Raw genomic sequence first — 16,140 nt, forward strand, 5'->3', positions numbered from 1 at the left:
ACATAGATTGTATGATATATTTTAATTTGAAGGAATAAAATTGTTAATAATATATTTTTTACCAACATAATTAATAATACATAAGATAATATAATTAATAAATAATTAATATGTGTATATTTATTTATAAGATATAAGATTAAATATGTTTATAAAAAATTAATTAAGGGGTGTTAAAGTCATATTATTGTTGAGATTTACTCTAATAGGCACAATCATATTCCCCAATTTGAACTAGAAGCAGAATGGATTCACTTCTCCCGAAACCATGGTTTTGGGTTCCAAAACCATGGTTTCAGATAATTCGTGCCTGTTTGGGTTGTTTTTTTCCCAAACATGGTTTGGCTCGCTATCCAAACAGGGCCTTAAAACAGTCTTGCATTGAAAACCGCATAACGAGCTTCCTTCTTGGCTTCGCAACACAATAATTTGGAAGAGAGTCTTAAGAATCCTTGTTATTTCCATATTCAGTTTAATCAGGTGAAATTAAAAAAAAAAAAAAAAAAAGCTAACGCAAGGCGCCAATTGTGCGTATGTTAGCTCATTAAACGTTGAGAACACTATCTTACGCACGTAAACGATATCACTCAAAACCTAGACAAACCACCCGGCACCCGCCTCTCTCTCTCTCTCTGCCCCCAGCGCTCACGGTGCTTTTGAAGGCCAATCATACACAGTGCCTTTCTGTTACAGGTTCTTTATCTCTTTTCCTTCCTCAATTCGCCCTTACATTTCCCTCTTTACTCTATTCTTCAGCTTCATGGGGTCCCAATTGTTACTAAAACCTTTCAAATCATCACACACAGTTTCTAATCTAGGGTTTTCAAATCTTCCTCTTAACTTCATGCTTTCTTCTTTCTGTATTGGACAATGCTAATTGAAAGAGTAGAATAGTTTACTGGTCTGGCAGTTATATTGTTGTTGTGAATATACATTCTTTTTCTTTCTCACATGCAATGGGTAATGTTGACATTCCCAATTGGCTAAAAGCCTTGCCATTGGCTCCGGAATTTCGCCCAACTGATACCGAATTCGCCGACCCAATTGCTTACATTTCAAAGATTGAGAAAGAAGCTAGCGCTTTTGGGATATGTAAGATCATTCCGCCATTACCCAAGCCTTCTAAAAAATATGTGCTCTCTAATTTAAACAAGTCTCTTTTGAAGAGCCCGGAATTGGCTTCAGATAGTAATTCAGTTGAAGTTAGTAATTCCTCGAAAATTACTTCTGGGGATAGTGGTAGTGATGGGGAGGCACGGGCTGTGTTTACCACAAGGCATCAGGAACTGGGGCAGAGTATTAAAAGAACCAAAGGAACAATTCAAAGCCCACTTTCAGGTGTTCATAAGCAAGTATGGCAGAGTGGGGAAACTTATACACTTGAACAGTTTGAGTCTAAATCAAAGGCTTTTGCAAGAAGTGTACTAGGCATGGTTAAGGAGGTTTCTCCTCTGGTTATAGAGGCTATGTTTTGGAAGGCAGCTTCAGAGAAGCCTATATATGTGGAGTATGCCAATGATATGCCTGGGTCTGCTTTTGGGGAATCCAAGGGTCAATTTCGTTATATTCATAGAAGGCGAAGGAAAAAGGCTTATTATCAAAGGAGTCTAGATACCACAGATTGCCAAGAACCCAAAATTGATAAAATAAGAGATACCCGGACTAGCGAAAGTAAGGATGCTTCTGCCCATGGTCGTGAAGACTCATGCTTACAGACCTCAAATTCAACTTCAACTCCATCAACATTTTCATCAAATGAAGCCCTACATTCTATTAGGCAGAAGAGTTCAGATTCCAGCGACGAGATGGAAGGTAGTGCTGGTTGGAAGCTTTCAAACAGTCCTTGGAACTTACAAGTTATTGCACGTTCACAAGGCTCGCTAACTCGTTTCATGCCAGATGATATTCCTGGTGTTACTTCCCCCATGGTATACATTGGTATGCTGTTCAGTTGGTTTGCTTGGCATGTAGAAGATCATGAACTTCACAGCATGAATTTTCTTCACATTGGCTCATCAAAAACTTGGTATGCTGTTCCTGGAGATTATGCCTTTGCTTTTGAGGAACTCATCCGCAATGAGGCTTATGGTGCCAATATTGATCACTTAGGTATGTGAATTACTTTATCATGAAATTTTTAAGGAATCTTGGCTTCAAAGGATGAAGAAGCATTTGCTGAATTTGCCTAATCTTTTAGCAAAATGCTTCAGTTAGTTCTCTCAAGTTTATGAAAGGGAATTTTGGAATTAATTATAATCTATATATTTGGCATTTTCAGAAAATATATCATATTTCTATAGTATTATTTTCACTATGTTTGCCTGCATCTGGGGCTGCCTTGTGTTTGTACCCTTCCTTACCAACATTGTTGTGGTATATTGAATCTATAATTATAAATGAGGATCACTATTGGAGTTAAAGTGAATTTTAATTGCAGGTCGTTACACTAGTTATTGTTTGTAAGATTATTGCTGATGTATTCTGTAGTTATGGCTTACCTTCAAGTTCTCATGAACAATCCGATCCAAACTAAATTTAGTTCATCAAAAGTTGACCCTTACATCTAAACTAATTATCCAATTTCTCAAAAATTTCTGACACTAGCGTTGCCGTGATATTGCGGAAGGCAAAGGGGGTCATGAAACTGATGAAATGAATGCGTGTTAAGGGACATAATTTGATCACACTTGAAGATATTTCCAATAGAATATCTATGCATAAAGGAAATTAAGTTCCGATAGTATATCTATGCATAAAGGAAATTAAGTTCATTAAAAAATTTATAGGACAAGTACTTGAAATTGGGAAACATCACAAAATTCTGAGAAATTATTTGGTTTTATACTGATAATGAGAGGAAAAAAGATTCTATACTCATACTATAAATTATTTGATCTAATTAATATATTCTGATTTTTTTCTCTACTGTAACCTTGGGTGTCATATTCTCTGCCCACAAAATTTCCTTTCTTTCCAGCTGCTCTGACTCTGTTGGGGGAGAAGACAACCCTTCTATCACCTGAGGTGGTTGTTGCATCTGGAATCCCTTGTTGCAGGTGAGTTGATTGATATCTTTGATATGTCTTTTCTCCAACTATTTTTACTAATTAGTTGAAATTATTATTCTACTTGGACAGGCTTATTTTCTTATAGCTTATATTCTACTTATAAATATAAACAAATTTGTATGTGTTCGAGTCAGCTTATGTTAAGTTGTATAAGTCTGCACTAGAAGCTTGATGAGAAAGGTCTTTTCAGCTTAGGTGGAGCTGCATGAGTATTAATGTATTTTTGCATACAAATACATATATGACCTACATAATCACTTACTGGTGTACATTGAAACACGTTTATTTGTTTTACATCATTTATTGCAAAGGAGCTTACTTATCTTGCTTTTCATGTGAAAGCACTTGTTTATTTCTTTGATCTAGACAGTGTGAGTGGTTGTGATCTGAGATTGTTTGGCACGTTTTTTATTCTATTATTGTCCTTGTTGAAGTTCTGTTCATACATGTCCTCATTTTTCCATTAGGTTGACGCAGAACCCTGGAGAATTTGTTGTGACCTTTCCAAGGGCTTATCATGTAGGATTCAGCCATGGTAATTACTTCGAAACTTTTTTACATTCAAAGGATGTTGCATGTTGCATAGTCTGTAAAAAGATTGGTTTAGAAGAGCTCTTCTGGAATGTGCTTTTCAATTCATTGTACATGGGGAAATTATGTGCTTATAAAGGACCATAGTTTGAAATGTTGATGTTTCATAATAATGTGTGAAGATGGTAATGTTTTGGAACTTCAATATGTTTTTTTAAGAATATAAAAAAGGTATATCAAAATTTTTGTTCTTTTGATTTATGTTGAAATATTTTGGCCTGTATGTGGCCCAAGAATGAACATGCAGGCAGGTGAACATTTGTCCTGATTAAAACTGGTTGAATACAATTTTTTTAACAACAATTTCTATATTTTTTTTAACCAGAGAATGCCATCTGAAATTTTCATAGAGAATGTCATCTGCTAAGATAAACCTGTGGTGCTATTTAGGTTTTAACTGCGGGGAAGCTGCTAACTTTGGAACTCCACAATGGCTCACAGTGGCCAAGGAAGCTGCAGTGCGTAGGGCTGCAATGAATTATCTTCCCATGCTTTCCCATCAGCAACTGCTTTACTATTGACTATGTCTTTTGTTTCAAGGTGAGGCTAATCATCATCATTTGAAATCCTCCAGCCACTTGATTTTTACAGCAACTTGCTTTATTTCTTTTCTTGCCCATGGGTAAATTATATGGGTGATGATCCCTTTTTTTTTTTTGGGGGGGGGGGGGGATAAGAAGTTGATGATCAGTTTTAATATTGCTGTGCTGCTTATAACTGTGAACCTACTATTTCAAGCTCTGTTTTGAGATGAAATATTTATGCAAGTTCTTTATTAGTACCATAAGGTCAGAGGCATTCTTTATTCAAAATAGATATATTTCTGGGTTCTTATGAATGAAATTGAAAGTTGATGTGACATGGTTTACGCTTTGGAGAGCTGTTTTAAATTATTGGCCAAAGTTAAAAAAGAAGATATTTTTGATTGTTTAGATTTGTTCTTGAAGTGCAATTCCTTTCATGGCTGCTCTTTCTATAAATCTCTGTCTACACTCCTTGGAATTGATATCTCAAACATTCTTCTGTCTTGCATTCACACTACTGTGCAATATAGATTTAACTGTTGTTCAAGAAGAAATCAAGGGGCCATCTAATATTTTTTTCATTTGTGATGGTGATCTCATTGATACATTTGGTAGAGTGCCAAGAACGTTATTACCGGGTGTGCGGAGTTCCCGTCTGCGAGACCGTCAAAGAGAAGAAAGAGAATTGTTAGTAAAAAGATCTTTTATAGAAGATATGCTGCAAGAAAACAATCTCCTATCTATTCTTCTTGGAAAGCAGTCAACTTATCATGCTGTTTTATGGAATGCTGATTTACTCCCTGATTCAAGCAAGGATTGTCCTCAGTTGCCTGACTCAACTTCTATGACTAGAACCTCTATGACGGACAATATGTCAAATTTGACTGCTATAGATAAGAGCAGTCACAGTTGTCTGTTAGATGAAATGAGCTTGTATATGGAGAATCTGACTGATTTTTATCTTGGCGAGGACAGTCTTCCATGTCACTTCCAAACTGATTCAGGAGCGTTGGCTTGTGTGGCTTGTGGAATTCTTGGTTTTCCGTTCATGACTGTGGTACAACCATCGGAGAGATCAGCAATGGAAATTTTGCCAGTCTCAGGTAATGGTCTTTTTCCTGTCTTTTGCTCTTTTTTCTTCTTTGCATTTTTATATATAGTTCCTGGTATGAGTTTTTCTTTTTTTGGGAAGATTTCAGAAAGAGAATTTTGAAATTATCATTTCCCAATTCAAGCACCTAAGAGCTGGACATGACAGAGAAGAAAGTGGTGCTTGATATGATATTTTGCAAATATTGTTAAATGACTAAAATGCCCTTGTATCAGATTTGAAAAAAGAAGCTATCAAACTTGTCATTGTCAGTTTACAACTTGTTAATAACCTTTTTTATATAAGGGCATTTTAATCATTTAACTACATTTGCAAAATACCAGATCATGTGTCACTTCCTCCTCTGGGATTTTGAAGTGTTAGGTGCCTGATTTTGGAATATCACATTTTCCAGTTTCCTTATTTATCATTTTCTCTTTTTTTTTGGGGGCCACATGGCAAATTGAGCATGACTGTCATTATGGACTAGAAAGATATGAGAAATTTTAATTTATAGAGTTTTAATTTTTGCAATTGTCTAAATTCAGATCGTTCCAAGTTAGCAGCATCAAATATGATATTCATTTGAATTGTGGAAATTAAGACGGTTGTGGAGCTCTTTCAAATGGTAAAAGGGAGTTTTTTGTGACTGAAAAGTACTTAATAAGGTAAAAAGGAAGTTCTATGTACGGCTACTCAACTAGCAATGCTATATGGTAGTGAATATTGGGCTTTAAAGGAACAACATGAGCATAAAGTAGGGATAAGATGTAGCTGAGATGAGCATGCTGAGATAGATATATGGTCATACAAGAAAAGATAAGATTCGTAATGACTATATATGAGGAGGAGTTGGAGTAGCATCTATTGAAGAGAAAAGGGCAGAAAATTGTTTGGGGTGGTTTGGACATGTACAGAGAAGGCCATTAGGTGCGCCAATGAGGAAGGTAAACTAAACAATTTGGAGTCATGTGAAAAGGGGTAGAGGAAAACTGAAGAGAACACTCATTGAGGTTATTGAGCTAGACCTCTTGGCTAACAATTTATCTAAAGATTTGGTTGTTGATAGAATTCAGTAGTGTCATGCTTGTTGTTGTTGTGGAGCTCTTTCAAATGGCCAAAAGCCTTGTTTTATCCTTCGTGTGCAAATCCTTGGATATCATTTCATTAATAATAACTATGCTGAGTACAGTTTGGTTTCAGTAACACATTTGATTACCACAGCTTGTGTTGAGATTCTGAAGGTTTTGTTCCAACATAAAATTTGAATTTCCCTCTTATCAGCATGCCTTCACATGATTGAAGCTATTTTTACCTTGTCTAGCAGCTGGTCTTGTAGAAATGCTCAAATGCAAAACCGTATCATTTGTTCTGCAGGGAATGCTCTTTCTGTTAGTGATCCACCTTCAACAAATGAACCATTGAAACTATCATTAATGAACCGTGACAAGGGTTGGAACACCTCTAGTAAATTTTTGAGGCCACGAATTTTCTGCCTGGAGCATGCTGTTCAGATTATGGAGATGCTACAGTGTAAAGGTGGAGCTAGTGTGCTTGTAATTTGCCATTCAGGTTTGTGTACCCATTTTCCACCAGCTTTTATCATAATTGATCCCTGTCCTCCCTGTTGCACGTGGTCCTTTCTTTATATCTCCATGAGGGCTAGGTTTACAGTTTTTGGACAGAAGAGATCTATTTTTTGCAACATTAATGTGGCCTAAGCCCAACGAAAACAAGAAAAACTAGCAGGAGGCCAATCATAGGAACAAGGCCCAGCAAGGTTGCGTAAATCAGCTGGTGCTCTCAGAATTAATGAAAACAAGCAGAAAGAATATGTAGACTTACAAATATTACCTCATCATTTTTTTCCTGATTTATTTTCTGCATTTTTTTTTCAGACTACCAGAAAATCAAAGCACATGCGAGTGCAGTAGCAGAGGAGATAGGCTGTGCTTTTGATTATAATGAGGTTCCGTTAGATACTGCATCCCCTGAAGATTTGACCTTGATAGACCTTGCGATTGATGGTGAAGAACCCAATGAATGTGAAGAAGACTGGACATCTAAATTAGGAATTAACCTGCGGTATTGTGTCAATGCAAGAAAGAACACTCCGTTTAAACAAGCTCCTTTCAAATTGGCTCTGGGAATGTTGTTTCCTGAGAAATTTCCTGATTCAGTTGTCTTATCTGTAAATTGGCAGTCAAAGAGATTTCGCTCCAGAAGGTTGAAGTATTTAGCTCAGGCACAAGCATGTGATGGGATTCAGAGAAAGAATGGTGATCAGTTGGAAGGAAAGACAAATGGCTCCAATGAAAAAAAGATGCTTCAGTATTCAAGGAGAAAATTCAGGTCAAAGCAAGGTTGTTTCTCTGGATCAAACATGGTTCATGTACCGCACCAAGAGTCCATAAATGTGCCAACTGTCTTGAGTGGAGATTCTGGTGGCCAGGTTTCTGAAAATGGCCCTGGCACTGAGAATTCTAGGAGTGATTGTGCATTGTCATCTGTCCTGCAGAAAATGGCCGCTAGTCTGAGTTTGAAAGTTGCTTCTTCACAACCTTCAGATTTCACCCTGGAACCTATGTCAGTGGACGAAAATGATGGACGAGAGGTCCAGAATCAGACTACAGAGGAATTAAATATTGATGGAAAAAGTAGTTGCACAACACCTGATCATTCTATGATGGCTTGTAAGATGGGTGCTTCAGAAATTGGTACTAAGGACAACGAAATTTCGCACGAGAGGATAAATTGTAGCTCACTTACGATTGCTAAAGACAAAAATATTGACATGCTTGCTGAGAATCTTATCGCAAAAGCAATTAACACCAATTATAGCAATAGCCTGGATTTCAATGGAGTGCATCAAGATTTTGATACTACCCACAAGAGTAACAGGGTGGAAGCTACTTCATCTCCTGTTTCATCGGTAACTCAGCAGACGCTTCCCATCATGGAAGAAAATTCTGATCTTGCTAGGAGGAATCATAACACTGAAAGCATGAGCCATGCATCCTTAAAAGAGATGATAGACACTTCTAGTTTGAATGCAAACGACAAGGAGCTTACTGTAAGCTGTGATAAATCAATAAATGAACAGACGTCAAAGATTGGTGCTCATGAAATTCCAAGAGAGCTTTGTGCCCCTGCAGATTCCTGCTGTCAATTTACTTCGGATGTGAGGAAAGAACTGGAAATCCAGCCAAGAAGCATGAATGATGAGGAAATCTGCTCTGGTACTGGTGCTGAGCCATCATTAAAGGATTCTCCTCTGTCAATCCGGGAGTGTTCTGCAATTGAGGGAGAGAAATATGCTAGAGATAGCTTAAATGGAAGTAAAGTTCATTTTTCACAAGACTATAGGGAGCTGCCAAGCTCTGAAAATTCTCCAGGCCTTAGGTCAAATACCCGGAAGAAAAGAAACAGGGAATTGGAACATATACAAGAGATCAATGTAAGTTTCCGTGGCTTTGTTAGAAGTCCATGTGAAGGGTTGAGGTCGAGGGCTTGTAAAGTAGCCTCTGGCAGAAGCATGGCTGAAACCAGCAATTCTGTGGAGGAAAATCCGGAGGTTAAAAGGGCTCGGAGGAAATCATCAGATGTGGTGTATAGCAAGAGCAAAAAGGATGTTATTAAGAGGTCTCACAGGTGTGACATAGATGGTTGCCATATGAGATTTATGACCAAGGAAGAGTTAATGTTACACAAACGCAACCGCTGCCCTCATGATGGGTGCGGAAAGAAGTTCAGGTCCCACAAGTATGCTGTGCTTCACCAGCGTGTCCATGATGATGAACGGCCCCTCAAATGCCCATGGGAAGGTTGCTTAATGTCATTCAAGTGGGCATGGGCCAGGACCGAGCATATACGGGTGCATACTGGGGAAAAGCCATACCGCTGCAAGGTTGAGGGATGTGGCCTTTCGTTCAGATTTGTATCTGATTATAGCAGGCACAGGCGGAAAACTGGGCACTATGTAAAGTCACTTGACTGAGATAAAACATTCATTTGCCATCAGACTGTTTTTGTAACATCATGCACATACGCAGCTAGTCTCAGGATATCATGTCTGACCTGATATCTTCTGGTTAGGTGTAAAGTTAGGAATTGAATGGTTGTTTTGTAGGTTATTGTAATCCAATGTATCTTGAAGGTGGTGAAAGTGGAGTAGTTCAGAGAATTTTTTCATCTTTCTGGATTATTTGACGGCAGATTTGGTAGCTGCGGCAGCATCAAGCTCCGGGAGAGAAGAAATATCATATTGTTGGCTGGTCACATTCTTGCTGGCCCACATTTTGTGAAGCTGCCTGTACTTATGGATCTTTTGGTGCTCTGGATAGTTTATTGTGCACTCAAGAGTACTTGAGATTGAGTTCATTTGTCCTCTAGGAAGACCAAAGTGGGCAAAAATTCAGTCAAAGCAGGACGCGTCCGATGATTGAATTTGCTTTTTTCCATTCATTTGTCTCTGAATTCAGTTCAGTAGTTACCTACACGTGCCCAAAAATGGGTTGAGTGCAAATATTTAACTGTCTATAATTGTCCAATTTTTGTTCAAGACCTGTGTCAAGAAGTCGCCGTCTTGAAGTGCTGTATGATTGATAAGGTCTAAATATTTCAAGGGAAAATCATACTCAGGTCCCACATAAAACAATTAATTCATAAAAAGTCCCTTGAAATCCCAAAATGATTTATAAGTCCTTGGGGACCTGTGTGTAATAAATTTTAATTGTGAAATTACCTATTTACCTCTATTAATTTGAATCCAATACAATTTATTTACAACTTCAACGGTGACTGTTGACAATTTGAGGAGAAGTGGTTAACAACCTCAGGAATGCTTTTGGTATCCTACAGAGTGAGTTGTTAAGGCACTGTCGAGGTTGTCAATCACTTCTTCTCGGGTGGTTGTACAACCACCGTTAAGATTGTAAATGAATTGCTACAATAAAATTAATGGGGGTAAATAAGTAATTTTACAATTATAATTTATTACATATAGGTTCCTGGGGACTTAGGAATCATTTTGGAATTTTTAGAGATTTTTTCTAAATTAATTATCTTACGTGGGACTTGGTATAATTTTCTCATATTTCAACGCGTTCGTTCTTTCATGTGCCTAGTCATGGTCTAGAGAGTCAGGCAGGGGTGTTAAAAAAATTAGCAATTTATTTTCCATATTATTTGATAAATCATTTTTACCCACTAAACTAGTAGTAACGCAGGCTCTACACTCTGGAGTAGCAAATTTGTTTTGGGAAGATTCCACATAAGAAACATGAAAATTACTCAGTTTCAATTAGAAATTTCTACAAAAATGCAGGTGTTGCTAAAACCTGTTAAAAGTGTAAGAGGTAACACTGATTTGATATTTTCTCATTTGTTTTCTTTAGTTCTTTCATCCTTTTTCCAGAAAATAAGATAACGTCAAAGAAACATCGATTCATGGGGAGTCAAAGAAACAACCAATGCATGGTGATCTTTATACTGCACAGTGGACAATAATGGGCTTTCAATTTTTCAATTTGACTTGAGGCTTCAATTGTCACCTGTTAAATCTACATGTAGTTTTAACTCAGCCTCCTTCGGTAAGGCAATAATTCGCTATATAGAAATTTAAAATCCAAGGCAGGAGCTCCCCAGAATCACTAACAGTTCCTTAACTGCAGTAGAAATTTAAAATTCATTTTCTGTGCGTGTGTCTATATACTTGTATAAGCATTAATTATTTCCTTTAAGAAAAATTCCTCAGAAAATGTACATCAATCAGGAGGGCAATGACGGCCTAATCATCAATCTCTTCGGAATACAACAAAATCTCTTGCCTCAACTTCTCCTATCATCATCCTTGCGACGCCACTCATTCTCCATCTCCTTTAAAATGTCCAAGACGCCAAGAATCCCCAAAAGGACCAACCCACCTGAAAACTTGCCACCACCTCCTCCCCCGTTACCTCCATTGCCATCATCTCTATACGGTGGCAGGCCAGGCCCGTTGTCGTCAAGTTGAGGTGTCTTTGCTTTACCTGAGATTTCATAACCATTATCTACTGTTGGAAAATATGACGTGTTCTAGCAGATGATGTTTTGCATAATGACACCGCACTAGATAAATATTCAAAACAGAGAAGGTTCATACAAGAGACGTGAACTAAACAACCATGGTGCTTTAAACTGGCCCTCATTTAGATGGTGATGCAGGCAAATGTATCAGATATGACACTAGTATATTTCAGTATATTTTACGTGGCTCTAAGGACAATGATACGATAAAACCACATCTATACTTTTCAACAAAGCAAGAATTGGAGGGTTAAAATTTCTCCTCTGACAGCTGTTGCTAATTAAATAAAAATTACCTTTCTGCCTACAATTATATCCCTTTTTACTGTTTACACTTAAAGGCCCGGGAAAGGGTCACACATGATCCAAAACAAACATTAGTTTGATATTTTCTCTTTCATAAAAGGCAACCATGTTGCATAAAAGGACTTTTAAATGTAGATAAGGATTTTATTTTTATCATTTTAATAAAAAGTACAATTTATATTAAAACTCCCATAAAAAAAAAATATTCCATTTACTTTTCCACATGTTTTACCACTCAACAACGTGGAGACTTCTATTTATTCTTCAGAACGGTTAGCGGCAACCAAACTTCCATATCTCATGAAGACACAAAGAAGCGCACGAGGAAAGGAAACCTTTAATTTAAAGAAGACAGAGAAACAAACCAATGAGAAAGAAAGAAAACGAGATCAACAGAGAAATAATGGCTACTTTGAAAATAAGAGGTTAAGATGCTGGAAAGTAAGGCAGGAAGAAATGCAAGCCTGAGTATGCCAATGGCGCCTTAACCCATCATGCAAGTGTTCTATCACCATTACCGCTTTTTTCTACCAGGAAAAACATCAAACATAGCTTGGAAGTAAACTGCAAATTCATATAATTAAAAGGCATTCCGTTACAAATGCCCCAATTCATCTCAGGCCAAAAACTAGATACGAGCTAATCATTAGAGTCAGCCACAATGTATATTCACCAAATTAATGCTGCTTGGTATAAGTTGATAAAATAATGACGTCATTACCAGGAGTAAGAGTAACTGTCTGAGATTCACGCGTCACAGTTTGGGTCAGCGCAGCTGCACATGTGGCATTCTAGATGAAGCATAAGAAAGGACATCAGAATATTGAAGACTACAAAATTGCCAGAAACGACTCACGGGCAGTAGGTATTCTTAAATGCTTATAGACAGCAGAAAATGCAATAAGCATCAAGATAAACTATCAACAATAACCTAAAATCAAGTAGGAAGAAAAACACAACTGACACTTTATACTTAAAATTCACAGAATCATCAATAGCAATATAAAATATAAAAACTGTAACAAACCACACTACTCATAAGCTGTGGATAGTGGTGTGACTCATTTCTCAGATTTTGTGCAATGCAAAAACCTACATTTAGTTTAATGTAAAAATTAATAGTATTACATCACTTGATGCAAAAACACCAACTATCAATATTTCTCCATGAAAGAATAATTAATTCACAATATAATTATATCATAACTTTCAATAGGTGACACTTTTGCATTCATTATAATGAAACACTTGAACTTTCTAATCAATAGTTGGCCAAGTAAAACATTCCGATCAATTGAGAGAAAAATCAACAAAAAGTACGATGAAGAGCAAATCATTAATAAAAAAGGGGCAGAACGTAGCTTACCAAAGCAGCATCACATCTGATATGACGTGACCGATTTTGAGATTTGCCAATTTGAAGTTTTCCTCTTCTTACATTACATGGTAAGGCTTGCATACCAACTAGGTTAGGTCCATTATTATAATCAGCTTCTTTTTGGTAGGGACCTCCTGTTCTAACTGCATAAAGATACAGAATAAAAATGAAAACATTTACTTAAGTCCTGCGAAGCTTGAGTCCATGGTATGGTATGGAAAATGAAGATGGTGGAGGATTTTTGGGTGTATTTTTCAATTGAATCAACATCAATATCGATACATCTATAAAAGTTGTATGGAGCTGATTGTTCATAAGTTGTCAATTCTGCGGCTCATCTGGGACTTCATGCAAATACACAAGGCCTACTCTACTTAGCTATCTAAGATTCATGTACCTGGTGGTAACAGAGGGGATGCAGCAGTATTAATTGTTGACATCAGCATTTTCATGATGATAAGATGCCAATTAGCTGTTAGATTAATAAGACAGAGAATAGATTATCAGTTGCAAACAAAAACCAGTTAACAAAGGTCTTTGTTACTAAAATGCACGCAGAAAATTGACAAGAACTTTCAACTATTATTCTTCAATTCAAATTTTCGTAAATCTAAGGAAGAGGTAGGAAGCTTATCAAGATTGACGGGTGTTTCCAGCCTTAATACTTTTGCAAGGATGTGATGCAGACAATTAAGGAAAAACAGTTTGAGAATTACAGGGCATAGTCTGCTTGTTGAACAATAATAAATTAGGACCAACCAAAGAATTACACACAGAAACTCAAACCGAGGTATTCTTTCTTTCTTTTTAATTTTTATTCTGACATTCGAGCAATTCAGGGGCTTCAGATGAAAATACTGCAATGGATGCAGACATCTTCCTAAAATTTAGGATCATGCAGAAATATCAAATGTTTTCTGGAAAGTGGGGGGCATCTTTGAGTAACAAAGGGATTTCCATATGTTATCACAATGCAAAAAACAATTCGAGAGCCACCGGTTCTGCTAAGAAAATGACGGAAACACCAAGATGACAAACAGAGACATAAAAAATCTGGTGCAGCGACCAGAAAATTTCAATTTATAACATACAATCAACCTTATTCAACAAAAAGAAAAAGTTTTCCATCTCTTCGCCCTCCCTTTCCCAGAAGTCAAAACACATAATTCCATCGCATTCGAATCATATCATATTACGAAGGAAAGAAAAACATAATACTTAAAGGCAACACGAACTGCATAAAAAGGAAAACATCGTCATTTTGTCAAACAAGATGAAAGAAGCACTAGACAATCATCAATAGAAAAAACACAGCAAGTCAAAATTTTATTTTCGATGTTTTTATCTTTAAACATAAAAATCTATCAACAAAAGAGAGTATAATGCAGTGCAACAAAAGGAAAGAACCTGCAAATAGTGATAATCGCCAATTGTGAGGAAGAAGATGATAAGTGACAATAACTCTAGAAATTAGCTCTGGAAAGAAATTTTTCGAAAAAAATTAACTTCTATGCAAACCTCTTCTCCTCTAAAGTCTACGCGGGGGAGGAGAATCGGAGGTCAGTTCAGTGGCTCATGCGGGGCCTTTGAAAGGTTTTCTTTTCTAATTGTAATTGGGTCCACCTAACAAATTGGATCTTCAATCTTCATGGCCCAAAAATCTTTTCTCCAGAAACGGCGGTGACGCTAGCTTGTGTTTCAAGTAAGGGCATGACTGTGCGCCCCCCCCCCCCAAAAAAAAGAAGGGTATGTTTTTTCTAATTAATATTATATATATAGCTCTTTTAATAGAATTAATTTTTTTAATATTTTCGGCATAGAATTGTCTTTTAAATACTTTTTTAATTGATGATCATTTCTCTCAGTTTAATTAGCCATCAACGAAATTGTGAATGATAAAATTCAAAGGAATAGTTAACCTCTCCTCAATTTCTATAACTAAATAATGACTATGAAGTGATCTCAGGAAACAAACATATTTTACATGTCATCACATTTGTAATTTTTTTATGTATACCGAATTGATTAATAATATTTTTTTAGTGGGATCGGGAATATTCTTTACTGGACAGCATGAAGAATAATATCTCTGGAGTATGATGGGAAAGGGGCAGACATTTTTTTTTTAAAAAAAAAAATTTCAAATATTTTTTTCAAATATGTAACACAAAAAAAGAATTGGTAAATTATAGTTTGCAATGAATGATTTTCAAAGATCAAATAATTTGTGTACTTTGCTTGATTTGAGACCAACTAATGATCATGGTCAAAATTAGACCTCTTAATAATGATCATGGTCAAAAAGAGGCCTCTTTAGTTGGTTGCTAATATGAATGATATTTGGAATATAAGGAGCATATTTAACTTTTGTTGGATTTTGAGTTTGGATTTGGTCAAGGAGTAGAGAATCTCCCTAGTTAAATATGTCTTAATTAAAGAAAGAATCAACCAATAAGGATTGGTTTAGCGGAAAGAATTAGTTTTTTATAATGTGGTGAACTAGATTTCAATCCCTATTAGGAGAGGTGCTTATATTTAGTACCCGACAACATCTTGAATAAGATTATCTTTAATAGGAGGATATTTGTTCTTCACTTCAACTATAGAGAATTTTGATTATCTCTCATTTTCTCTCATTCTTCATGCTGATGCATATGATGTGCCACTTTTATTTAGATTCTAGCAATCCGGATCTAATGTTGTACATATATTTCTCTATTTTTAGAGGATGTTCGGGTAAAAACCAAACTATGATTTTAAAATTACCTTTATAATATACGAAATAAATATATAAAAAGTTTATTTTATTTTACATAAAAATGCTTTTTAAAAGCATGTTTAGGACATTTTTTTAAAGTTTTCTTTCCACGTTATCATCAATAATAGGGAGTTGTGAAGTTCATTGTCCATTTTTAGTTTGGGTAATGGTTACGTCATTAATTTGGAGCATTGCAGCTGGCCCTAAGAACACCTTTTATTCGAACATTCTAAAAGGTTTGCTCAGCCAGACAAGGAAAATCATTTTTCTTCAAAACTAGTAAGAACTTGGATTTTTAGACCCAGAAGTCTAAACACATTGATGGATTTTTTCTCCCAAAAAAAAATCATTAGATTAGG

General features: G+C 36.3%; 2 protein-coding genes across 2 annotated transcripts; one reads left to right on the top strand and one right to left on the bottom strand.

Moving 5' to 3' along the window:
• The first annotated feature begins 613 nt into the window (after positions 1–613).
• LOC114744991 (probable lysine-specific demethylase ELF6) lies at positions 614–9,863 on the top strand. Its single transcript, XM_028933129.1, is given in 8 exon segments — positions 614–2,109; positions 2,978–3,056; positions 3,536–3,603; positions 4,050–4,172; positions 4,175–4,199; positions 4,799–5,286; positions 6,651–6,845; positions 7,172–9,863. Coding segments are annotated over 8 exon segments (4,230 nt in total). The 5' UTR covers positions 614–956; the 3' UTR covers positions 9,271–9,863.
• A 1,058-nt stretch (positions 9,864–10,921) lies between these two features.
• LOC114744992 (protein YELLOW LEAF 1, choloroplastic-like) lies at positions 10,922–14,636 on the bottom strand. The gene is made up of 5 exons (XM_028933130.1): positions 14,431–14,636; positions 13,421–13,495; positions 13,012–13,166; positions 12,367–12,436; positions 10,922–11,302 (listed from the first exon to the last, which is right to left on the bottom strand). The coding sequence occupies exons 2-5, from the start codon at positions 13,473–13,475 to the stop codon at positions 11,103–11,105; spliced, it is 480 nt and encodes a 159-aa protein (XP_028788963.1). The 5' UTR covers positions 13,476–13,495; positions 14,431–14,636; the 3' UTR covers positions 10,922–11,102.
• Positions 14,637–16,140: the final 1,504 nt, after the last annotated feature.

Source organism: Neltuma alba, unplaced genomic scaffold (assembly GCF_004799145.2).
Source record: "Neltuma alba isolate B1F8T4 unplaced genomic scaffold, ASM479914v2 tig00004508_pilon, whole genome shotgun sequence".
Lineage (NCBI taxonomy): Eukaryota > Viridiplantae > Streptophyta > Magnoliopsida > Fabales > Fabaceae > Neltuma > Neltuma alba.